We start from the raw sequence: 27,061 nt of genomic DNA on the forward strand, positions 1-27,061 counted from the left end.
AATTCAAAACAAACTTAGCAAAGTCAGTAAACTTAAGAAAGCCTTTTAACTGGTTTACTTTTATAAACCTTTTATGCAACCTAGCAAACAATTTAGTCTCAATATTTAAGTCAGTCTGTGGACACCAGCCACGAATTTAATCCACCGCAAATCAGCCGCAAAGGAAGGGCATGGCACATCTGTTCCTGAGCTTATACTTTGAATTCGTATGAAAGGAAATGTATCAACAACAGTTTAGTATTTAGAGAGCTGTCTGCATTGCACATCACACCATACTCTATACATTTCGACCTTATAATGTAAGTATCAATCGTTTGTATTAGATTATTATGATTGCACTGGATCATCCATTATGTACAAATTCTATCTACTCTGGTATCATTTCCTAAAGCTGCAGCACTTAAAGTTCGCTTATTTTAATGATGACAAAAGAGAAAAAAATGCCTTCATGTCGACGAGACAATTTCAAATAATAGTCGTCATTCTTTGAAAAGCTTTTTCCAAAATCTTGCTAGTAACCCCTTAGATTGAAGTCGGTGTCTTTTAACTAGTAACTGAGTTGAAAAGTCAAAGTGATAATTAAAAGTTAATTTTAAATATATATTTTACTAAACTGCTTCCAAAGCTCTGTATACTAGAGATGTAGTTACCATCAGATTACCAGTAACCCTGTCTTAAGCGTTTCCACAAACTAACCTCTACTCATTAATTGTCATAATTTAATATATTTTCAAACAGGACGTTAAGAAGCAATATGCTTTGTAAACATAATTACTTCGTAATTGAAGGCTGTTTACTTGGATAACCAGAGTCTTAGACTTTGTTACAAGCTGACATTTTAAGGGGTAAACACCTCCTTAAAAGTTCAAACTAGTTTCATGACATACTGAGGAGCCCGATGTCATCAGGACCAACATGTAAAGTGGTTGCTGTTCATAGACTAGTTCTGTGGAAGCTTGCATGCTTGTTAGCACGAACACTTGTATGTGTGGGTAACGTGGAAATCAAACCATGATACATTTTCCTGAATCATCCTTAGCCCGGAAGTTATTTTCAGATAAAACTTTGCGGCTAATGCCCGCGGTGGAACACTTCGACCGTTGGTTTAAAATATTTCTAAATATAAACCTGCACAAAAGAAACCATATGTTGTACGATGTTCTCATTACATTTACATATGTGATTCTTAAAATAAAATATTTTTCGTACTAAATTGAAATGAAAGATTGTAACTGTTCGGGATGTAGAACTAAGATCGACAAGTAAGTCTTAAGGAAAAAAAATAAAATTTTTATTTACACAATGTATACACAAATAAAATCCCAAACGAATATATATTTATTACAATTTACCTTAAACATCGGTGTCAGATATTATATATTTGAAGAGATGTTAGAATCTTAAACTCATTGTAGTATTTCAGTCGATTAGTAAGAACATACAAACACACACATTAAAGATTGTTTTGTAATTGAAAGCGTGTGTCAAGATTAGAAGAAACCAGTGATTTTGAGCCAAATGATCAAAACTTTGGACAGACAGCTGGATAATTTAACAAAGCCAATTACTAAAACAGTTTCAGGTGTGTTAGGCAATCATCAGTGTTTCATCAGCAGCACCACCTGTAACCGATGATGGAAATAAACAGTTCATGCGAATTTGACCATGCTCAACACGGTTTGTCATTTACTCTTGTATCTACACATTATTGTCTTGAGTGAAGGATGATGTTCGGCTACTACAATATCCCAGCGAATACATTTTACATGTTAAGGGCTTGTGTAGTGATCATGATTTTATTTTGAAATTTATTGTACATCTTATATTGTATGTAATGGCCTTCTAATTTAAAATCTCAGCGTAAAGTAGTATATAAAGAAAGTTTACACTTATAATAATATTGGAAAATTTATGTAAGTTGTATGACACAGTCTGATCGCAAGTTCAAATAAATTTTCTTCATTTCAGAAATCAACATATGCATGGGCCACATTAATAGTTCAGCTTCACCGGTAACTGTCTTCACAACAAAAATGGATGTGGACAAACTAAATTCTGAGTTGTTTCAGAAAATTCTCCCATCGACAATTTTGTTCACGCTTTTGAACTGTGTGGGTGTTCTCGGAAACCTCCTCGTCTTCCTCGTGTACCTCAGGAAGTTCAAGACCAGCGCCACACGTGTGTTTGTGATGACCATGGCCATGTGCGATTTCTTGGTCAATCTTTCTGCGCTTCCTGTGAATCTCGTGTATTATCGCCACATGTACACCATCAGCAGTCCAGCTTTTTGTACCATTACATACTTGGTGCTGAGAATCCCTCTCTATGTTTCTTACTTTGTGTTGGTGTGTGCGAGTCTGGATCGTCGACGTCGAGTGTGTCAGCCTCTTAGACCTCAGCTGGATGCACGACAAGCGACCTTCCTCTTGGTTGTGCCAGTCATCCTGACCGCCATAGCAACATTTCCTTTTGTTGCCTTCTACACAGGAGTACAGTTTGCTACCACGACTGGTCTAACTGTCAAACACTGCGGCTTTCAGAGAGAGTTTCCCGGATACCTTGTCAAACGTACTGAGGGTATTGTTCTGGCAGTGTACTTTGTCGTTGGCCTCACCCTGACGGTGGGTTCCTACGGTCACATCCTGTATCGAGTCAAGCAGCAGAATAAGAGATTTCGTGAGAACCTTGCGTGTGGTGGTGGTCAGAAAGAAACTGGCCTGTCCGTCGTGTCTTCTTCAATCTCAGGTAGAAGATCTGAGGAGGAAGCCGAAAATACATCACACAGTTATGTAGAGTCACGTGACGAGGAGCGATGTGTTGCCCAGCCAGAAGGTGGAGCCGGAGAGATTTTGGTAGAGGACCCCAGTGTGTCTTCGCTACCAGCAAGACGTAGGACGAGTGTCAGGGTACATCAGTCAAGGAAACTTCTGGCCTCAAAGACAACTCTTGTCATGTTTGTACTGACCATCACAACTGTCGTCTGTTACCTGCCGTCTATAATCTTGACGTAAGCACATGTACCTGTATAGAGTGATATTTTTTGAAAACGCGTTCTTAACATAGATGTGTGATGAGTTTTGTTTTTATTTTTTTATTTTTTTTTTTTTTTAGTGAATGAGAATAAGAACAATTTCCATGTCCCTCTTTCTCTCTCTCTTACTCTCTCACACACACATTGAGCATTGTACAGACATCAATGTGAATATGTCATTAATGGTCTTGACATTCCTTGTACTCCTTTGATTTATTAATAGATTTATGTAAAAACGAACACTTACGAGACTGTGTCTATGGATGTTTGCGTGTGTGGGAAGCTTGTTATAAATGTTTCCTAAAATGCCATAAAACAAATAGCATATCATATAATGTGTACGCCAGATCGAAATGTTTTTAAGTTAAATAATTGAGATAACTTTTTTCCTTTTTGTTTGCAGAGGTTTCCCTGAACTATTTTACGAGACGGACTTGAACATCTGGGTCATGAACTTGATTGTCACGAAGACTTATCTTCCGAGCTTAAAAAGCACCATCAACCCCTTCATCTACCTTTACTTTAATCCTAAATTTCGCTTACACTTTCGACAGTTTTTAAATTTTTGAATGTCTTATTACGACTGGTAGTTAATTATGACAGTTCACTGACTTACTAATGTTAACCAAATTATAAATAAATTAAAAAAAATCTCCGGACTCCATGAAAAAAGTAATAAAATGAAAGAAGGAATGATTGAATTAAAGAGCCTCTGTGTGTGTGTGTGTTAATGTATGAAGTAGAACACGTGAACTTAAACTTTCACATATGGCTTGCGACCCACACTTTTGCTCTTGAAAGCTCTTCAAAGAAAAAAATCAAAGTTAAAAAATAAAGATTTATTTAATATAGATATTATGCAAAATACATGTAAAGACTAGTTTTTGTATTGTTGGGTTTTTTGTAGGTTTTTTTTCTTTTCTTTTTTTGCTTCCTCCACATGCAACGTAATGTCCGAGTTCACATCCCAGCCTTGATTTTCAGATATTCACTTACTCAACTTCCTTTGCTCTTTCTATCTGCGTCAGTCGGCGAAGAAAATCAGTTGAAACAAATGTTTTATTCATGAGGTATGTCTGTCGACACCATAAAAGGAAATTTTTGAAACTTTACCATTTCATTGCATTTATTTTAATTATTATCCGTTTGTGACTTGAAGTATGTTACCTCAAAGTAATGTGAGTATAAGGCATACAAATTAGGCAATTATGAGCTTTTGAAAAGAAAAATACCAAAATGTTGTTAAGTTTTACAACGAAGCTTGTCTGCAGCTGTACCAAATACTAATTCAAACAGCAGACTACACTGAACTGAGAAGATGATAAATTTTAACAATATAATCAACCTCTTTTGAGCAAAGATAAAAAGAACAAGTGAATAAAGTACAGAAGAAAGTGGTTAAACATGGCTGCCTGTAGATATTGAAAGGAGTCTTGAAGAACCGAGCAGACAGCTGTTTCTAAGTCTTCTGCACACCGACGAGTTTATTGGTGCAGAGGTTGCTATAGGAGTTCCACGAAACCTTCTAGTATTATTTGTCTAGTTATTGTCAGTTCCACTCGAGCATTTGTTCTGACCAGGGCTTGTGTAACTTCCTCAGTATCCTTCCATCCTGTTTCCTGCAAAGCAAGGTCTAAGACAGAGCTTACGTCCGGAGTCTTAGCTAGGTTACATGTGAGGTCTTAAGATGGGTCTTCAAGTGTCGGTCGCCTTCCCACTCACTTTCAAGTCCTCACGTGCTTATCTGGCAAGTTTTCAACTTAACATGGTTAGAATCCTTATGAAACTTAATCCATTTTTTTAAATTTACTCCATGAACTTCTTTTAATCTCCTAATCTAAATCCGTTTGTGAACGCAAGCGGTTCTTGTCGAAGACAATCAGCTACACATCGTCCAGAACGGAAGACTTTCATGTATAATCTGCGTCATGGGAAAAAATATCTAAAAACTATATATTCAGGAGAGAGAAAAAGAAAAATCAAAAGGATGATTTTTAGCGGCCAAAAAACCATGGAAGAATTGAGCAAGATACTCTTTGAAAAACTTTTGCCAACAATCGTGCTTCTTGTTACTCTGATTGTGGTCGGTGTACCTGGAAACCTGCTCGTCTTCTCTGTTTATCTCAAGCGTTTCCCTAAAAGTGCTTCGAGAGTGTTTATCCTCGCCATTGCCGTGTGTGACTTATTTACTAATGTCTTCAGTCTGCCCTTGGTGATTTTTCATCTCAGACACTATTACGACTCAGTGGATAACCCAACATGCAAATTTATTCAAGGTTGCTGGAGACTCCCTACGATCATGTCCATCTGTTTGATAGTTTGTGTGGCCATTGATCGCCATCGCAGGATCTGTTGTCCTCTCAAGAGACAGATCACACACCGACATGCAATGGTCATTCTACCGATAGTTCTGATGATCACTGTATTGCTTACATCTCCCTCTTTGATCCTTCATGGCAAGACACGACTGAAGGGATCGTCTGTGACTTGTTTTATAGAGGAACAATACCGTGAGTCGCCATGGATAAAACGAAATACATGTTTTGCTGTAATAATGGTCACACTCATGGTCTGCTACATCCACATCGTTTGCAAAGTTCAAAAATTAAAAATGAAGCGCAAGAGAATGGGAGGGAACAAGCTAAATAAAGATTATCAAGGGCAGCAATCGAAGGACAGTCAATTTTCTTTCAATCATTGCCAGCCACAGCAAGCCTCTGATTCCCAGATCAACGATTCTAACTCAGATGCAAAGAACGATAACTTCGGTGTCATTTCCAGTCCAGAAACATCCTCAGGGGATGCTACTGAGAAGATGCCACAAAACAGTCTTTCAAATGAGCATCTGTCACTCGAAATGCCAGTAATGTTACATGTTTCTTCATCAGTAATAAACACAACTGTTGGATTCCAACCGTCAGATAATTCAAATTTGATCACGCAAAATGTCACCGGATCCCATCAAACAGATGAACTGAAGACCGGAAATCTCCCAACCTTTAGAGTTACACAGAAAGAATGATGAACGAACAAAAAAACCTTTGGAATGAGGGACGGAGAGAGGAAACAAACACGGTTTTCTAAAACAACACTCATGATGCTCGTGCTGACTTTGACAACATTTGTTCTTTTTGTTCCACACCTGATTATCCAGTAAGTAAAGAATCTAATGACATTTTATTTTTATAAGAAACTAATTATGATTTAGGTCTGATCACTTACTAAGAAATAAAAAATGTCTTAATTAAACCACATTTCTTTCGACTTTATTCATGTTTGTTGATTGTAGGATGGTCAGATTTTTTCCTAGTTCGCGAAGAATTGAAAAATGCATTTTATAAGCTCTTGAGCGACAAAAAAAGAGGAAGACAGTGTTGGAAAGAACATCCTCTAACATAATGTATGAATAAGAAATATATTAAAATTTATTTGAAGTCAGTATTAGCTCTGCTTACAACACACTTTGCAGCTTAGCTGAAGACCTATAAAGTAAATATCCACTACAGTCAAATCTCCCTACTATGCCACCTCTCTACTATGCCACTCTCGGTATTATGCCACTTTTGCTCGGTCCCGACTATAAATTCAATGTAAAAAAAAATTTACTATGCCACCCCTACTCTCCCTACTATGCCACTTTTTTGTGACTGTTAAAAGACACAAGTTGTAAAATTCCGCGCAGTGCTCGATTACTAAACTGTATGGTAGTGTGGGACATAGCAGTTAGGTGATGGAACATAGCACGCACACAGGGAGGTGGAGGCTGGCAATGTGGGGGGGGGGGGTGGTCGCTAGCCGGGTGACAGTCACGTGACAGAGGGAAGGTGTGAGGGAGTCGACTAGCGACAGGATTCAGGTGCGCGGATGTGGTTGGGAGGGGTGGAGGATGAAGAGGTGAGGGGGAGAATGAGAGGAGACAGCTAGCGAAGCCAACGATTCTTGAGAGCTTTGGACCAGACCTGGGCAAAGGCCTCCTGTCTCTGACCGGCCCGCCCGCCAGTATATATACTATACATACAGTATTGGGTAAAACTGAGTTAACTATATTAGTCCGGCCCTCTAAAACCATCCCAATGTCTCATGCGGCCCCTTGGGAAAATTAATTGCCCACCCCTGCTTTGGACTGACGGGTAACTTGAGCAAATAAAGCCGTTTTTATGAACACTCTCTACTATGCCACTCTCCCTACTATGCCACTTTTGCTCGGTCCCGGTAGGTGGCATAGTAGGGAGATTTGACTGTATACGAAATATAAATGTAACGAAAGAACCAGAGAACTCTTTGCTCTATCTGCTTTACATAAACATAGAAACACGAAGCAGAATTATGTTCAGAGCACTGACAGACTCATACTGGAAACTGCGGCACATCAGCTCACACTCCATGACTGATAGTCCATTGTTTTTCTTTCTTACAGAATATGGAAGGGTGGATGTCTTGACGTCGATTCACATCTAATTGAGATGAATATTTGTCAGATCGCTGACACCTTTCCAAACCTTAGCAGTGTCATCAATCCCTTCATCTACAGCTTCTGTAACCCGAAGTTTCGTCTGCAATGTCGACTGTTTCTGCGCGGTGTCTACAATAATGTGTTTCTTCCTGTCAGACATGCTTTCGCCAGAGACTAAAGCAGATAGGTTACATCGTCTGGTCTTGTCTGGTCGGGTCGGGTTGGGTCGGGTCGGGTCGGGTTGGGTTTTTTTACATTGTAAACGTAAAAAGGAATTTTACGTTATTTTTTCACTAGGAATCGCAATGAAAATTTGAAGCAAGTACAAAATCTTTGAGATTATCTGGTACTGAAAATTATCGTTTTGTATGCACATGATTTCGGCACGAATCATCCGAGAAGATATATAGGGTTTAATTTCTTTCACACAATCATTTGTTTTGAAATATTTTCACTAAAACATGATTTTTTTTCTTGGAAATCCTTTCTTGGATGTTGTAATAATCGTATATAAGCTCCTATATTATTTTTAAGTATCAATGCATTTTTACGATTTTTACAGATTTATAAGAACACTTGTTTTAATTGATTTTATGAATTATCAATGACATTCTCATTACTTGACAAAAAATGTATAGTTTATCTATCATGTATCTTTTCATCTCTCCTAATAGTCTCTTTATGAAAAGTAAATAGGGTGGGTGGATAGTAGATTGTTTCCACTATATTTTTCTATCCCTCCATCCACACTTATTACTGAGAATGCTTTCTAGTGCTAACAAAAAATGTGCTCTGCTATTTACACTTCTTATACTATTTATACTTGTCTACAAATACTGCTGCCTATACAACAGGGTGTATAATGGGACAGGATTTTTAGGTACATCACACTACAGTTCCAGATCGTCGAGACAAGGGGCTTAAACATGTGGAAGTAGCTGGTATTGCCGGAAGTCTGCTGCACAGCACCACTTTTAGATGCTGGTTATTTGATTAACACTGGGCGTGAGCAGCTTCATGATCTCTGATATTGGATTTCACTACCACTATAAAAGTACTGTATGTATATGTATATATTGACATATGCACATACTGACATATATATTCATATTGTTTATGACCCACAAAAGGATGTCTTCACTGGTGTCATTTTTTATTTAACAAATATATGGATATTTATATAAAGAGAGAGTTTCCTGTTTCAGTAAGCAAAGCCTGTAGTCATACTTCCTCATGTGTTTCTATCCTATTTTGCTCCTTTGAATCCATCTTCAATATACTATTCTTCTTTGGTCGATTTATATTTTGTGCTGCAATTCATTGATCTTGTGATCTGTTTCTTGAGCACCTTTTTACACTGAAAATAAAGTTTTACCTTTACAAGCAATGCGTTCTCCTATTTTGCTAGAGTGTCATTTTAAAATATTACTCTTAACTCTTAGATGAGTCCTTTCTCATTCTACCTTCACATAAAATCTGGTGCAAAAAAATAACAAGTAAAGATAAGTAATTTTGCAATAGCTTAAACAGTTTGTTGATCATTAAGAGTAAAGATTTATAAATATTTATTTATATAAAGATTTTTAATACACACAGGTGTACAATAAAAAAATATATATATATATAATACGTCTTTAACAGGAATAAACAGTCTCATTTGAAAAGTAAGGGTTAGTAAATTCTGTAAATTTCTTTGTTTGAAGGAGCCATGCACTTTTAATTCCTATAATTCAGAATCAGTGAGATTTCTTAATTTTAAACTTTATTAAAATTAAGGGGTAAATTTCGTGCTGTATTTAATGCAAGGAGAACAATCTGCCAAGAAAAATGTATGGAAATGTAAAAGTATAAAAGGTTATAAAGTAGTTAACGCGGATTGATAAAGGAGAACAGCCGAGAACATGAGTGGAATAGCACACCTTCCAAAAACAAGGTTCAGAACGTCAGGTCACGTGACCCAATAAAACTCGGAAGTTGATGAGGACCACTAAACAGCTTCCTAGTAGCGATGCAAATGTGTCAGAGAAAAGCTATAAGTGAGCAATCAAATTCCCTGTCAACAAATAACAAGTGATACTCCATCATTTTTATCCCGAATTTCTGCAGCGAAACTTTTTGTTTGAATTTTGAGAGTCGATGGACGGCTGTTACGAAGAAGAGAGAAGAAGGAAAGTCAGAGGGATGCTCTCATACAGCGTAGAAGGCAATGAGGAATGGAGCAGGATACTGTTTGAAAAACTGTGGCCAACAATGGTGTTCATCGGAGTTCTGATTGCCGTGGGTGTCCCAGGTAACCTGCTCGTCTTCTGTGTTTACCTGAAGCGTTTTCGTCCCAGTGCCGCCAGAGTGTTCATCCTCGCCATGGCCGTGTGTGACTTCCTGACCAATGTCATCAGTCTGCCTTTGATGATTTTTCACCTGAAATACTTTTTCAACTCTGTAGATAACCCAACCTGCAAATTCATGCATGTTTCGTGGAGATTCACAACAGTCATGTCCACCGGGTTGCTGGTGTGTGTGGCCATTGACCGTCATCGTCGCATCTGTTTTCCTTTCAAGCAACAGATCACACACCGACAAGCAATACTCATACTACCGTTCGTGGTGACAATAACTGTAATGCTTCTTTCTCCCTTTGTAGTGTTTTTCGGTAAGATGCATTGGGACAACTCATCTGTGATTTGCTTTATTGAGGACCAGTATGTTGAGTCGCCATGGGTAGGACGAACTACAATGTTTCTGATAGCATATGTTGCTCTATTAGTGATCATACTCATGATCTGCTACACCCACATCGTTTGCAGAGTTCAACGATTGAAGATGAACAGGCAGAGAATATGTAAAAACCAGCCAAATAAAGATGATCAACACTCGAAGTTTTCTTCTGATTATAACAAGCCGCAAGAAGCTTTGGATTCCCAGAACATCAGTTCTCATTCAGATGCGAATAAGGATAGCTTCAGTGTCATTTCTAGTCCAGAAACATCATCAGAGGAAACCTCCACGCAGACGACACAAGAAAGTCTCAAAACTGTTTTAAATGAGCAACTGTTACTTGAAATTCCAACTGCTTCAACACCAGCAATAGAGACAACAGTTACATTACAAATGTCAGATAATTTGATCATGAAAAATACCACCAGTCCCCATCAAAGAGACGATTTGACTTCAGAAAACCTCCCAACCTTAAGAGATACAGAGCAAGAAATGAAGGTTAATGAGCAAAACAAGTTGGCAAAGAAGGACAGAGGGCGGAAACAAGGACGATTTTCTAAAACCACACTGATGATGCTCGTCCTCACCTTGACATCCATTGTCCTCTTCATTCCACACCTGATTATCGAGTAAGTAAAACTAATTTTGACATAAATAATGTAATAATAACCGTTCATCTTTCTAAGAAACTAATTAGAAATAAATTTTTACTAAGAAATACAATATAAGTGAATTATATTTCTGACTGGCAGGGGGTAGCAAAACCCTAGTCCCCTATGTTGTGAGATTGCCGTTCTTTTTTTCTAATTTCTATAAAATTAAGCATTGCATTTCCGTAATCTCTTTAGGAAGAAAAAAAGTTGAAGAAAGCGTTAGAAGGAGCACTCTTGGCATATGTTTGAAAGAAAAAAGAGATTTAAATTATTCTGAATTCGGTAGATATTCTGATTATGATGCAATTTGAAGTTTCGTTCAAGTCTACGTTCCTCGCCAGTAACTATTCTATAGTACGTGTAAGAAAAGTTTATTCGACATTCAGATGATGATGATGATGATGATGATGATGATGATGATGATGATGATGATGATGCACCTAATACACCCAGCCGTTCCCGCGCTCAGTGCTATACTCATCCTCCAGCTCTCGGCAGTTACCCAGTACCTGTCACAGGCACTTGTCTGAAAGCTTTCAGAAGTGAGCCACGACATCATGGTCTGACGTCATCAACTAATCGGAACAACGGCTTCTTTGTTGCTCTTGCTGAAATTAAATTAATAAAAAATAAATATAAATTAAGTTATTTATAAATTAATTTATTAAATTAAATAATTAAAAATTTATTTTTTGTATCTAATGTACGTTTGCAAGCTCTCATTGTTATTATTATTAGTTGTGAAGCAAATTTTGCTGCGACACTGGCAGATTTCCGGCCTGCAGATTGTATTCCGTTTGTGAAAGCGAAATTTACGTAGGATTTAAAATGCCAAAATTAAATTGTCGCTTTGTGGATTTATGTTGGTATGGAAAGGTTGCTTAGATGACGATATACCGTTAGTGAATTAATGCCAGGGCGTCATTCCGTGTCGATTCGTTTTCCTTTTCGAAAACCCGACTAGAAAAGGTCGAATTAAGCACCGAACGACAGAAGATACGATTATTAATTCTTTTTAAAAATGCAGCAGACGTTTTACAAAAGCAGAATTAATCAGCAAAAGATTTAACACATCGGCAAACACGAAATTGACAGAATTCCTATACGTGTTTTCATGGTTTAACGAAGGGTCAACAACACATGCTATATCACTGGGAAAAGTGGTTATATTTACAATAAAGAGAAAAAAATTGTCTAAAGAGCTTTGTGAACTTTTTTAATATGTGAAAGTCTGTGTTGTTATCATTTTGATGAGGAGTACGGGTGGGGGGACGTCAGTCAGTGTCATTTGTTTTCCTTTTCCAAAGAGTTCCAAAACAAGTCCAGAATGCTTTCTAAAAAGTATAGAGGCGGGTCGCAAAAGCTGAAGAAAAAGGGGGGAAATGATATATTGTATGCACTATAATACTATATTTTATCCTTAGTCTTTTAAGGTTTGATGTTTTTCTGGTACAAAGCAAGTATTTTTTTTTTAGACTAGTCATTTTATTGAAGGGAGTAGTCATTTCGATGTTTTCTCTCCTTAAAACAAAAACAAAACAAAACAAAAAAACAAAACCAAAATCTGGTTATTTCGAAAAGTAAAATTTAGAAATAAAATGATACAAATATATAAAACATTTATAATATCACCAAGAAGAACTAATGTCAAAGCTAATGAAAACGAGAACCCCACTAATTCGTGTCTCCCTATTGTGAGCTCCTCCATTAGCCTCGGTGATTTTTCTCTCTTTTTTTAATTTTGTGAAGACGTGTGCACTTAATGAAGCATGCCACGGCCAAGAAAGTGGTATCCAGCTGCATATACGGTAAATTCGGGCAGGTTGGTAAACGTAAGGAACGATTTTCCGCGGTGGATGTGAGGAAATTGGAAAGTGAACTCTTCAACAGGGGCAAAATGGACGTGTACGCACCCAACAACAGGAGGAACGTGACACCTTCCAGGATATTCTTCGAGATAGCAGGATGTATTAGAAAGTTAGTTCTATTCAATTCTTACGAGACCAGGTGAAACTGGAGTCAGCAATCATAAGAAGAAAAAAAGTGTCCGAGGCTGAGGGCTGGAAAGATCTGCGAACAGGTCTTGTTCATGTCTACATTGAAGAATTCAGACCTGCCACAAAAAAATGCAGCTTCTGTGGCTGTGCACAGGTCCCAGAGATTGTCTTGTGTCCTGATTGTTTACCTGGAAGACTATTGCAAATCATGTGATGAAAAGATCTACTGTTTGGTGATGTATCATCAGACATACAGTTGGAAAGAAGTAAGTACAATATATCAACATTTGTGGATATATATATTTTTATAATCTTTTAGATTGTTATGTAAATGTAAATATACACAATGGTATCGGCAATCTGAAAATATATTCTCTCAATATATATTTCTCTCTCTGTAATATATATATAAGCACATGCTTCAGAAAATCAACTGAAAGGAATCAGAAATGTGGTAAGACTTAGCTAATGTAAGAACTGATACACCATTGTGCATTACAATGCCATGGATTCTACTTTTGATGAGGTTTGAAACTTAAATAAATTCCATAATTTGATTATGGCATATTTATAGACTTGAATGCTGCAAGCTTATGTTAAAACTTGCTATTGTTTTGTCAGGACGCATCATTGTATTTACCTGTGAAAAGAGAAGCAACCATTTTGTCTGAGCACCAGTGTGACAAGCTCTACTACCGTCAGATTGGAGTTTTTGATGCACAAGGTACATATGCAAAATTATTATGTTTTCTAGAAAAACAGATTTTACCCAAGCATTTCTTCTCAATTTTTTTTCACATTTTACTGTCATGCATTCAAAATATCACATTATGGAAGAACCTTGTCTTAACCAAAACAAACAAGCTTGTGAATAAATGTTAATAGATACCTAATGTGAATAAATGTTCGGAAGCCAGGACTTTCACCAGTGAGGGTTAGCTGTCCTGGGTTTTGCTTTCGTCTCGGGCATGCAATTCTTTTTCTTCGCATGTGACATCTGCTTACAGGGCTGTCTGCCTTGCCAGACTTTATATTTATTTATAACCTATTGGCACTTTTTGGTTTAATGATCTATAAATTATGTTTTCCTATGTTTACTTTTATTTTGCACTAACTGTTGAATGTCAGACAAAATAAATATATGAAATAGATTCAAAGAAATGGATACGTAATAATACAATTATAAACGAAAGCTCTAACTAGCTTTAATTTACAATTCTGAAAGGTAAGAATATTTACTTTACTGAATTACCTTAGGCTGGACTTTAACATGTAGTGTGGAAAGAAAAGAAGTAGGCAGCATATTTCAACAATGAGAAGATGTTGCATAATATTTCTGTAAAGGTAGAACAGTATCAAATTCTAAAAGCACGTTTTATGTTCTTCTCTTTATTATTATAGGCAGAGATCACATCATGAAAGTACAGTTCTGTGAATGTGAGCCAGAAGCAGTAACACTAATAAGAAATGGCTTATGGCCAGCAACACCAAAGAAGCCAGGGACCGCATTTTGCATGAAAGTGATGGAGCTATGCAGAATGCTACAGTTAGAAGGACAAATGTCTCTCCAGAAATTTTGCATGGCATCGGAGCGGAGGACAACTTTTCTACATAGTCGCAGCAGGACTACAGAAACATGTACAAGGCACTGGGTAAACATGCTATCATTTTGTCACAGCATGACTATAGCAACATGTACTAGACACTTGGTAAACACATCATAATGTGTTGTCAGCAGAGACTACAGAAACATGTACAAGGCACTGGGTAAACATGCTATCATATTTTGTCACAGCATGACTACAGCAACATGTACAAGATACTTGCTAAACATATCGTCATATGTTGTCCAATAAGTCTAACTTTCAAGAAACTCCTCAGGGTATATTGCTTAATGACTCCATAGAGAACTGTATCAGTGCCACTAGACCTGTAGTCAAGTAGTGCGACAGTTTCATTTGATGGATGTAAATATAGTTTAATTATAAGGGTTATAAGCCAATAATTTCAGTTTACATTATTTGGAAACTATGGAAAGAAGATAAGATAAGATAACTTTATTGTCCAGCAAAGGAGATGTGTCTTCCAGCATGCAAGCAGTCAGATAGAAAATCAAAAACAGCAACAATAACATCAGCAATGGCAGAAGTGAGCACGCACACACACACACACGCCCGTATCAAAAGGACAATACACCAGTTTCCATGACTACATAATATGTGGATTGTGAAAATGGTATTTTATGTGTTTGTTTAATTGTTTATTGTAGGTAACACAATTATAGAATTTCACCATCATCAGGTGTTATGTCTTGAGACAGCTCATGCCCATGACTTCCTGGGCAAGAAGTGCCCAATATGTAGTCTGGTATGTTGTATGGGTTAAGGATTAGGCATTTTAAGAAATATTTAAACACAGTTGCTGTATTCTGCAAACAAAAACACCCACAAAAGTTTATTACACTTGATTTGTACATAATATTTTCACATGGTTGCAATTTAAGTTTTTGAAAATATGCCTAATCTGTGCACATCAGTTTCCCGACGTTTTGATATAAAGAGAATTTATCGACATTGTCTAATGCCTACTGATAATTTTGGGCCATGTCTTTCAAAAACATATCTTCTATTTCATGAGGAATTAATAGATGTGATTAGTGATCTTCACTCAGATATCGATTCGAAATCTGGTGAAGACAATGAAGAGGAAGAACACTTTTTTCCATAAGTTGTTGAGCTATTACTTTCTTTAGTCAGTTTACTGAAGGGGACAATTGATATGTTTATTGAAATTGTAAAGGTATTTAAGGGATGATAGCATGTTTATTTGTTTTAAAGCATTGCTACAACCAACATCAACAAAGGCTTTATGAATTCATTGCTACATTTTTGAACCAAGAACGGTGTAACCTTCTAATTCTGTTTTTAGCAATGTACTTTTTTTTTTATAGTATACATACAAGACACATTCACACCGTGCATCCAGTTGCTTTCACCCACAGAAACAAGCCGTTTAATATATTTTATATGCCACTCTGGAGCAAGGCATGAGCTTATTCTTAAGTATATTGCTGTGGCACAATATATGTCTAGAGACTATCATTTGAGAAAAGAATTGTACATAACAGTATACTGCCTTCTCATTGCTCATTCTCCTAAAAGTTTGAAGTGATGGTAGTAAATAAAACAGGGAAACAAACACAGTTTTTGCTTTGAGGAAAATTAAGTGAAAAGAATTTTCACTCGTATATCATGTTATTTACTTACAACATATTCTTACTAAGGATGTTATATAAACAGGTATGCTTTGTTATAAATCTTGAGAAATCTATTTTTGTGTTCTGCAATGGTGGTTACCTGTCAAGAGGGAGAAATGGCACATGGAAAAGGACATAGTCAAATGTATAAATATGTGCAAATATCTAGATTTGATTGCTTTCAACAAGACTATCTGTTTGTTGTGCTATTGTGGATGTTTTATGGAGTGCCCAAAAAAAGTGTCATTGGGATAACCATATGTTTTTGGCACATGGTGTGCATTCACCACTATTTTCATGTTTTTTCACATTTCTTGCATTTTGTGATCATTCAAAGTGACATTGCTACTATCCTGTCATGTCCCTTTTGTCCAGGTGTTGTAGAGTCGGTAATATATGAAAAAGATACAGGGTAGTGAGAAAGAAATGTAAACACTATTACCATCTGCTTTCCAGTTATCCATGCTGGTAGAAAATACTGACAAGTTTGTAGTTAATAATGTAACTAATAACTGAATATTTGACTCTATACAGTTCGTCTAGAACTCTAGATTATGATGTATGTTTTTGCATTGTATTGTATTGTGTATTGTTTGGATTCGGCTTGAAATATGCGGAAGGCCTTTTCCATAAATAAAATCAATAAATTGTTTCTTTCCCCGTATTTTGCATCTAGCAGGGAGACTTCTGAGGTCAGACAAACACTATCACTGTAAATCCACCGCTTGACCAAGCACGAATAGCTATTTTACTGTACTTCATTAAAGTGTATGTTCAATAAATTGAAAAGGGCTTGAAAAACGAGAGTGTGGTATTGTAAATGAGAGACAAAATGTTACGCGCGCGTGTGTGTGTGTCTGCGCGCGTTTGTTTACAACGTATCATAGAAGTAGTAGGCTCTGGCTATGCTCGGGTTCGTGCCATTCTGGAGGAGTATGTGTCGGGGAAGGTAGCAGTTCCATTGGTGTACGGTGCCAACTACAGTGTATACAAATCGATGAACCCACGATTGCGATTGCACCGTGAACGCAAACGTGTGTGTGTTGATCGTGAGTGTGTTCGCGTGAACTGCTTTTCGACATGATCGGGGTCAATCACGATGGTGCCAACTGTCATCAGTAGTTGTATGTGTAGATCACTTCCAACAGCGCCCTCTTATTGCTGTACATAAACACACACCGACTACACGAGCACAACATTGACAAGTTTTCGCAAACTGGCAAGATGGGTTGTTGCAGATTAGGGAAATCTTCAAAGGAGGTGAGAATCAAGCAGGCAATGTTCGAGAAGAATTAAAAAAATAGCACAATGCCACTAAAAGTTAAACCAGTTATATGTACTTTCACACTACAATGGGTGTTCGTCAGAAAAATCACGCCACAAAAGACGACCACCTAACACCACATGCATCTGTATCTTTCTATTGATTACAGCGGGAAACTTTCCACTTTCATGACTTGTAAAAACTCATCTGCAATCGAATATCAAAGGGGCGTACAGTTTCGACCTCAAAGTGGTATCACGGATTTAGATATCCCAACAGCTGCGATAGTTGTGTGCGCACCGTGAACGTTGCTTGTTTGGGGGATGACTGGCAATGGGCAAACCAATGTTACAAGACTTTCCCTAGCTTGGCCGAATCTTGCGTTTGCTGGGAGTTATTCAGAAAAGAAAGGTTAAACAAAATGGTAAATTACACCTAATGTATAAGAGACAATACAGACAGAGAAAAGGGGGCAAAGACAGGAGTAGATGAGATACAGGAACAACAGACACACAAATAAACCCTAAATGCAAACTTGATACAAGAGGTCATCTTCCGTTCTAAAAGTAAGGTCAGACATGAAGGTCTTGGTTACTTCTGGGACTTTAACGTTTAACTTCTAATAATATAGAACTTTTTCGTAAATATATCATTTCTTAATATGTATTGGGTGTGTCTTTTCCCGCTACGAGACGGGCGGTCCCCGCGGGAGGAGAGGATGGAATCAGTCCAAGCGACGAGAGCCGTCCCGTGACACTTAAGACACCTATGACCACAAAATAACAGCAAAACAGAAACTTATGTCAATGAGCAGCTAGTAGAGATAAGCAGCTTCCTTTAAGTGGAGGACAACCTTGTAGCATTGGAGTCATTGTAGAAATTCTGGTTTTCCTTCGTCGGGTGCGTTATCTAATGTACCTAGCGTTGTGTTGGTGTGGGTTGTTTTTTTTGTTTTCTTTTTTTTTTTTTCTCATCTACTGCACACCCGCACTTAGCCGACCTTAAATCTACAAAAGTCCCTGCATTGTACCCAACAAAAGTGTGTTTTCTTTGGTGCATTCTTCTGCTATGTCACAACTACGGACAACACGAATCTCGTTCACTACAGTGATCAACGTTCAGCTCATTCGCACGACCAGGACATAAGTGCAACAAGCTAGCATTCTTGTGGACAGACATGTTCCCACAGGTAAATAGGTTTAAAGACAGATTTATTTACATTTCTCTCTCTCTCTCTCTCTCACACACACGCAACTGCTATTTCTATTCTAATCCACCTGCCTAGCCTACTGAATTCTAGCACCAAACTCCCGGGGCGGGTGAAGAGTTGCCACACATAAGTATGCCCGCGCGATTTTCTATTTTTATGTACCTATAAATCTGTTATTTGACTTGTGTTAAACAATCGTCGATTTGTTTTCATTGGAAGACTAATTGATTATTCATTCATATCTTTTTTTACACAATACTGTGGTATCGTCGGGGACATTGAGACAGTTCTTGCGCAAGTCTTGCATCATTCCTGCTGAGTGGCATGTTTAGCCCTATATTTTATGTTGGTTCTTCCTCAACCCTCATTGTCTTTGTCCTCACTCAAGGGTTTTCCAGAGGATGTTCTTCACTAAAGTCTTGTGGCTGGTTACATGGCCAGACAAGAGACGCTTTTCCCGTCGCCAGAAGGGGTTCTCGTTGGCCTATCATGATTCGCACATCTTCATTAGTCTTGTGATGAATAGAAGAAATTCGGAATTTCTCAGGCACTGGATCTCGAATGCTTTTATTCGCTTTACAGACCGGTGAAAATGGTAAAAGAGATTATGAATTTCGAGTGTGTCTTTAGCATCCGTACTGGCTTCAAAGGTCAGCAGTAAGAAGACCGAAGTGATGAGAATCCACAACAAGCAGGAACTCCCAATCCAACTTCAAGGAGAGAACATCCTGGAAACAGACTGCTTCACGTATCTGAGGAGCATTGCCAACAGAGATGTTGGAACGGACGATGACATCAAAAAGGCCAGACATGCCTCTTTATTATTATCATCATCGTCATAATTATTGTAAACTTGTATAGCGCCATATTGCGGCCCTATGGCTCATGGCGCTTTGCGGGGGAAAAAAAAAACAACCCAACCTAACATACAAAATCGTTAACTACAGAATGACAGGCGAGATTAAAGATATTTAGCAACAAGATGCGCCAGCGTGCGCATATCAACAGCCTACGCCCCATCCCGAGCATTCTCCTTCCGCAGTAAGACCCGCATCTTCAACACAATTGTGAAGGCAGTCCTACTGTATGGTTCTGAAACCTGGAGAGCGACATAGGCCATCTACACCATATAAAGGGAATAAGATGGACTGAAAAGATCTCCAACAGCAGCCTGTGCAAAAGAACCAACCATAATGCCACTAGTCAAGACATCAAAAAGCGCAAATGGGGCTGAACAGGACACACCCTGCGCAAACCACCTGACACCATTGCCAAGCAGGCACTTGACTGGAACCCTCAGGGAAAGAGGAGAGTTGGGAGACCGAAGCAGACTTGGAAAAGAACAGTAGAAAGTGAGACAAAGGATATCGGAACCACATGAACCCAAATGAGGCATGCTGCCCCAAACCGGGTCCGATGGCAAGGTGTTGTTGCGGCCTTATGTTCCTCGAGTAGTAACATGAACTAGACTAAACTTCGGCATCCGTACTATGTAGCAAACTGTATGATAGTGCTTCTGTAAGTCATGTTCAATGTGTCAATCGCTGCTGTGGCTGTTGCGATCCATGTGTTTCATTTGACGGTTTCGATCAAGAAGAGACCAAATACTAATATGTTGCTTAGGGAAAGTAAGCTGCATGAGGTCACCGAGGGGGCTATAGACGCCAAGTATGTAATTAAAGCCAAGTTCAGTTGCTAAATATTCCGTCGTTATGCAGCATACCTATATATGTTTTACGAATTTGTGCTCTACTGTGTTATTGGATACTGTATTATATACTGTCAAAGCGGCGCTAGAATAAAAGCTGGAGTCATAGCCACATAAGGTTCATGGTTCTTTATCATCCTCTGTTGTCTTGCCCGTCCTTCTTAAGCCGGAAATAGTGTAAGCATAACGGTTTTCAATTTTGTCCGCTGTTTGAATTATCTTTTTGTCAGCGCTGCTCGGTCTTTCTTTTAAATCACACCTTAAGATCTGACATCAAGATCAGTTCTAAAACTGTTTTTTTTTTCATCAGAAAGAAATTATCAATCAAAAAGATGAGGAAGAGGAAGAGGAAGAGGAGGAGGGGGAAACTGAGTCTGTTTTAAAGTTACAGATAAAGGCTGCAACCTCTTTCCACCATCCATACTTTTTGTTACACATTTACTTTGAGACACATTCAAAACAGGCAAAAGACATCAACTGCATATTTCTTCTGAAAACTGATATACACTTTTTAATCCCATGAAATGTTTTTATGTCCACATTGAAGAAGAAATTTTACAATGAGCGAAATATATTAATACAAATTTAAAACAAACGAAAAGAGAAAACAGCACACTGACTCCCATATATACATGACAGTATTGACTTGATGTATATGAATCACATTTTACAATCTGCTGTTAGGACTGCAATGGAAAATCATTCAGCACTACTCTGCTCCAAAGCCAATGCAGTTACTGAAGCGCCAATATTTGTATGTATAGCCAGAAGTCACAATATGCAAGATGATTCATTATGTCTTATCTGACTAAATTTAAAGTGCATCCTAAGCTATGCACAAATGTAAACCACAAATAATAAATGTTATTTTCTTTTCATTCTACTTTTATAAATTTTCTGGTCAATTTGATTCATATCAAAGAATTAATATCAAATTTAGCCAAAACTGGATTGTTCTGGCAAATTTATTCAATTTCTATTGAACTGGGTATGTGATCAACGGCCCCAAGCTGTTTTCTTATGCTTTAACTGTAATTGCATCCCATGTGACTTGTGTTCCTGCACACAGAGGTAAACAATGATATGTAACCTTGCATTTTTATAGTTACAAACAATCACATAAATATGCTTTGGAACAGACTGCACTGTAAGATTCAATATGATAAAGATTGTGCTAATACTCATAAATAATAATAAACTCAAATAGCACCATATCCTAGCCTTTGGGCAAACTCATGATTGACACACACACACACACACAAGCATACATGGACGCACAGCATAAAATGCAAATTATATTGTCTACAAAATGCCACATGGGATAAAAAGTAGACCGAAATTATTCGCAGCATACATAATTCAGCTTGAGAAAGACTGTGATTCATCCAGGCTGCAAATGCTATGATCCACATTCCACACCACAGTTTCTACCATAGCAAGATCTATGAGGCCATTGTTCTGCTTATAGGTCTGACTGCAAAATGCCTTCTTGAAAAATCATACTGAAATCCAGGAAGTCAATGCAAATTCAGTGATGTAACAATTTTTAGGACACATTAGTTGTTAATAAGCACACTTATATAGCACCTTTCTCCATCATCAGCCACACTAAAAGCGCTTTACATGCATAAAGGCACACAAGCACAGGGATTTGGGACAGGCATAACTATTGGTTTATTGGCTGTAAACCTAGGGGGCATAAGATTATATTAAAACAATCACACAATAACAATCTAACAGGTGCAACAAATGGTGACAATATGGCAAAATATATAGATGAGTACATAAGACAAAACAATATATGTATAGAATTTACTTCAACCGTGGTTATGCAATTTGAATCAATTTGCATAAATTTATAAGCATATTTTTGGATGTAATATTCATCAGCCAACGAAATTTAAATTCATTTGGATAATGCACAAAATAAACAGGAAGCAGCACTGTCTGTGACAAAGTTAGCAAAGGGTGAGCACAATAATAAGCATAAGTGAACACAACAAGAGGTCAAGAGCAAAACTAAAATCCTCCAAAAGCCTGTTCACAAGAAAGGACACAGAAAATACTAATTTTCAGTCTTACTTTTGGCCTTTGGCAATTCCTTTAATGCAACTTCCAGAGAATTAGTATTTGTCCAATCTGTAACAGATTAACCACTGCTTGTATAAGAACTGCGAAGGCAACAAACTGATGAAATTCAGTGTTGTAAAGTCTGAAACCTAGTGAAAGTCTGAAACCTAGTGAAATGTAGACTCAATTATTATGCCCAAGTTCAAAATAATTTTACAATAACTCTCACACATTGATTGTATGACACAGAAAGAAGAGAATGAGTGGATTTAAATAATAAAAAACATGCCATGATCTGTGAGTTTAAAAGTATAAAAAATATTAAACATCTCAATATTGTATGGCAGGGTTACAGCTACTAATCTATTACTTGAATGTAATACATTTCATGTTTTCACCAGCTTTGGCTATGATTTGGAAATTAACATAGCAGTGATATAGAGAAAGCACTAATCTCAAGCTTTTGGAAAATATAATAGTAAATAAGAACTAATAAAAAAAATAAGAACTAGTATTCCTTACATTAGAAAAGGTACTTCCATTAGGGATTTACAGTCAAATCTCCCTACTATGCCACCTACCGGGACCGAGCAAAAGTGGCATAGTAGCAAGAGTGGTATAGTAGCGAGGGTTCGTAAAAACGGCTTTATTTGTTCAAGTTACCCGTCAGTCCAAAGCCCTCAAGAATCGTCTGCTGGCACTAGCTGTCTCCTCTCATTCTCCCCCTTACCTCTTCATCCTCCACCCCTCCCAACCATATCCGCGCACCTGCATCCTGTCGCTAGTCGACCCCCTCCCGCTCTCCCTCTGTCACGTGACTGTCACCCGGCCAGCGACCACCACCCCCATCACCAGCCTCCACCCTCCCTGTGTGCATGCTATGTTCCATCCACCTAACTGCGATGCCCCACACTACCATACAGTATAATAATCGAGCACTGCGTGGAATTTCACAACTTGTGCCTTTTAACAGTCACACAAAAGTGGCATAGTAGCGAGAGTCTGGGGTGGCATAGTAATTTTTTTTACATTGAATTTATAGTCGGGACCGAGCAAAAGTGGCATAATACCGAGAGTGGCATAGTAGCGGGGTGGCATAGTAGGGAGATTTGACTGTATTTAACTAATCAATTGCACTGACTAAAGAAAATCTATTACCCGAATAGTGAGCACAAATATTTTCCATCATCGTGGACTGCTCATTACTTGTTGGTACCATGAAAATACATCGATTCATAAAGATATCTAAAAATCTCAAGGCCTACACATTACAATGGGTATGTGTTTTAGTATCCCCAAAAGCGCTTTTATAGGACTTCATTAGCTCTGCCCTAAGGACCATCCTTCTAGCTACATCTTGCTTTTACCCTTTGAGGTGCCCAGCATTGGTAGCCCTAAACAGCACAATTCCATAGGTCACTAGACACAGGTAAGCTACATAAAATGGTGTCAACCATAGGGGTAGAATAAACATATAAATTACTGGCCATTGCTCTAATACTGTACTTGCATATTGTAATACTTCTTGCATTTGGATCAACACTTTCGCTCAATTGACACCAACCATAAAGCATACTATTTGGCTGATTCTGCTTATCTGTCATCATCATACAATACATTCAGGCATCACCTGACTCGGGAATAATCTAAGATTATTGTATCAATCCCTAAAGATTCTTATAACACTTTACTAACAAGTTATTATCTTTCTCATTCTTTCATGCCTACTTTAGCAGCTTGTACTTCTTTTTCTTTAATCGGTGGTAATGCATCCTTTCTATGAACTATATATACATCTTAATATAGAATTATGTCATTAATACACTAAAAACTTTAAAAAGTAGGATGTAAGATAAGTAGAATAGAAAAGTGCTTCAACGCATGCAATTAATGTAGTATAATAGCTGCTGTACATGCTTGAGATAAAATAAACCTACCCTTCAGCCTTTTGCTGCAGAACACATTAAAAGCCGTGGTTCTTTTGAAAACTGGTTCCATTGTCTACACAAAAAAGAAATATTTGTCTGAAATGTATAGCTATGTATATCTCAATGTTACAAGGTATTGTCATTTTTGTTTTATTGGAATGAGTTAGACCTGATATGATGATAGCTCTTAATTATACCTCATCACTTTAGAACACAGGTTTCTGCTTGGCACATTACTATTACTATTACACATTACTATATATTTGTAGTGAATGTAGCATGACCACCACATTCACTAAAGTTATAATGTATAGCTATCAACAAGGTTACAACTGTTCCACAGTTTACAATAAATCAAAGATTCTGGTTTTGTGTTTGGACTTGGGATGTGGCTGTCAACTTTCTATACCTATTCAATTATTTTCTCTAATTATATATACAAACATATAAAAACATATATCGTCATACTTTTCCCATATGAAATGCATATTTTTTACACTGTGTGCAGTTGAAAAGACTTGCAATAATTCCAAATTTTCTGTAGTCATGTCAAAAGGTCTCGTTAGAATTGAATAGAACTAACTTTCTAATACATACTGCTATCTCGAAGAATATCCTGGAAGGTGTCACGTTCCTCTTGTTGTTGGGTGCGTACACGTCCATATTGCCCGTTCTCTTTCGCCGCATCCAACCCCTCACATCCACCGCTGAAAATCGTTCCATGCGTTTACGAACCTGCCCGAATTTACCCACAAAGACCGTATATCCAGCTGGATACCACTTTCTTGGTCTTCACAAAATTAAAAAAAAAAGAGAGAAAAATCACCGAGACTAATGGAGGAGCTCACAACAGGGAGACACGAATTAGTGGGGTTCTCGTTTTCATTAGCTTTGACATTAATTCTTCTTGGTGATATAATAAATGCTTTATCTATTTGTATCATTTTATTTCTTAATTTTACTTTTCGAAATAACCAGTTTTGGGTTTTGTTTTTCTTTTTTTTTGTTTTGTTTTGTTTTTGTTTGAAGGGGGAACATCGAAATGACTCCTCCCTTCAATAAAATGACTAGTTTAAAAAAAATACTTGCTAATTTTGTACCAGAAAAAAAAATCAAACCTTAGAAGACTAAGGATAAAAATATAGTATTATAGTTATATAATATATAATTTCTCCCCTTTTCCTTCTGCTTTTGTGACCCGCCTCTATACTTTTTATAAAGCATTCTGAATGTGTTTTGGAACTCTTTGGAAAGGGAAAACAAATGACACTGACTGACGTCCCCCCACCCCTACTCCTCATCAAAACGATAACAACACAGAGTTTCACATATTAAAAAACTCCACAAAGCTCTTTAGACAATTATTTTTCTTTTTATTATAAATATAAACACTTTTCCCAGTGCTATAGGCTATATATAGCCTGTGTTGTTGATACTTTGTTAAACCATGCAAGCATGTATAGGAATTCTGTCAATTTGGTGTTTGCCGATGTGTTTAATCTTTTGCTGATTAATTCTGCTTTTGTAAAACGTCTGCTGCATTTTTAAAAACAATTAAAAATCGTATGTTCTGTCGTTGGATCCTTGATAAATTAATTAAAACAACACTGTCTGTATTATCCGCTTTTGAAATTGGTCCGAATTTTTTGACTACCCGCAGTCAAAATTAATTAAAATCTAATTCATCGTATTAAACATATATATTAATTAAAACAACGCTGTTTGTATTACCGAATATCCGCTGCACCGTATTAAACATATACATTAATTAAAACAACGCTGTCTCTATTACCAATTATCCGCTTTTGAAATTGGTCCGAATTTTTAGTTGATGACGTCAGACCATGATGTCGTGGCTCACTTCTGAAAGCTTTCAGACAAGGGTCTGTGACAGGTACTGGGTAACTACCGAGAGCTGGAGGATGAGTATAGCACTGAGCGCGGGAACGGCTGGGTGTATTAGGTGGATGATGATGATGATGATGATGATGATGATGATGATGATGATGATGATGATGATGATGATGATGATGATGAAATACCAAGAAACACTCAAGATTGAGTAATATATTTTAATACCCTTTAACTCAAAATATATAAAAATAAATATAAGAAAAGAATAAGTGAACTTATTCTTTCTTACAGGCTCTGGTTAGTGGGATGTCTTTACATCGATTATCCGTTTTTGAAGATAAATAGTTGCCAGGTGGCTGATCTCTTCCCATACCTCAGCAGTGTCATCAATCCCTTCATCTACAGCTTCTGTAACCCAAAATTTCGTCTCCAGTGTCGACTGTTTCTACGCGATGTCTGTCAGCTGTGCTTTGCAAGGAAATAATTTGCAATTTTGAGGAATTAGTTTTGTGGGTGTTTTTTTCTTTTTGCAAATCTCATAATCACTCGATTTTATCGAACTGTTTTCATTATACTTTAATTGTCCTGCTTTAGCATCCCTTGGTTTTGAATTGTTGTAATCATAAAATATAAGCAGTTTGTTACTAGTTATCAATACGTTTGCTTAATTTATACAGACGTATAACAAAATATTTTATTGATTTATTAAGAGGTTTTTTTTCAGAAACAAACAAAATATAAACACAGACACATAAACTTGTGTTTATATATATATATGTAGAAAAACAATAGAAATATTGTGTTTATAGCCTAAATTAAAAAAAAATGTCTCCACTTGTCGGTGATTTTTTAAATTAACGGATCTTATATATAAACCAGTTTCTTGTTTCTTGGATAACTTTAAAAAGATTCAGCAATATGA

General features: G+C 37.2%; 2 protein-coding genes across 4 annotated transcripts; both read left to right on the top strand.

The window, feature by feature from the left end:
- Window positions 1-162: 162 nt before the first annotated feature.
- Window positions 163-5,153, top strand: LOC112568193 (cholecystokinin receptor type A-like). 3 transcript variants are annotated; one of them, XM_025245363.1, is made up of 4 exons: window positions 222-299; window positions 1,577-1,677; window positions 1,969-3,007; window positions 3,435-5,153. In XM_025245363.1, the coding sequence occupies exons 2-4, from the start codon at window positions 1,632-1,634 to the stop codon at window positions 3,598-3,600; spliced, it is 1,251 nt and encodes a 416-aa protein (XP_025101148.1). In that variant the 5' UTR covers window positions 222-299; window positions 1,577-1,631; the 3' UTR covers window positions 3,601-5,153. The 3 variants fall into 3 exon arrangements, with proteins under 3 accessions (XP_025101150.1, XP_025101148.1, XP_025101149.1); XM_025245365.1 differs by lacking the exon at window positions 1,577-1,677 and having other exon boundaries at window positions 163-299; XM_025245364.1 differs by lacking the exon at window positions 222-299 and having other exon boundaries at window positions 1,092-1,677.
- Window positions 5,154-9,535: 4,382 nt separating this feature from the next.
- LOC112568819 (muscarinic acetylcholine receptor M2-like) lies at window positions 9,536-26,649 on the top strand. The gene is made up of 2 exons (XM_025246317.1): window positions 9,536-10,828; window positions 26,431-26,649. The coding sequence occupies exons 1-2, from the start codon at window positions 9,621-9,623 to the stop codon at window positions 26,621-26,623; spliced, it is 1,401 nt and encodes a 466-aa protein (XP_025102102.1). The 5' UTR covers window positions 9,536-9,620; the 3' UTR covers window positions 26,624-26,649.
- Window positions 26,650-27,061: the final 412 nt, after the last annotated feature.

Source organism: Pomacea canaliculata, linkage group LG7, assembly GCF_003073045.1.
Source record: "Pomacea canaliculata isolate SZHN2017 linkage group LG7, ASM307304v1, whole genome shotgun sequence".
Classification (NCBI taxonomy): domain Eukaryota; kingdom Metazoa; phylum Mollusca; class Gastropoda; order Architaenioglossa; family Ampullariidae; genus Pomacea; species Pomacea canaliculata.

Bases quoted from the DNA above. Each gene is read 5' to 3' on its own strand.
- LOC112568193 (XM_025245363.1), top strand. From the start codon at position 1,632: ATGATGGAAATAAACAGTTCATGCGAATTTGACCATGCTCAACACG. The intron at 1,678-1,968 runs GTTTGTCATTTA...TCTTCATTTCAG, and splicing joins ATTTGACCATGCTCAACACG to AAATCAACATATGCATGGGC. The intron at 3,008-3,434 runs GTAAGCACATGT...TTTTGTTTGCAG, and splicing joins CTGCCGTCTATAATCTTGAC to AGGTTTCCCTGAACTATTTT.
- LOC112568819 (XM_025246317.1), top strand. From the start codon at position 9,621: ATGGACGGCTGTTACGAAGAAGAGAGAAGAAGGAAAGTCAGAGGGATG. The intron at 10,829-26,430 runs GTAAGTAAAACT...TCTTTCTTACAG, and splicing joins ATTCCACACCTGATTATCGA to GCTCTGGTTAGTGGGATGTC.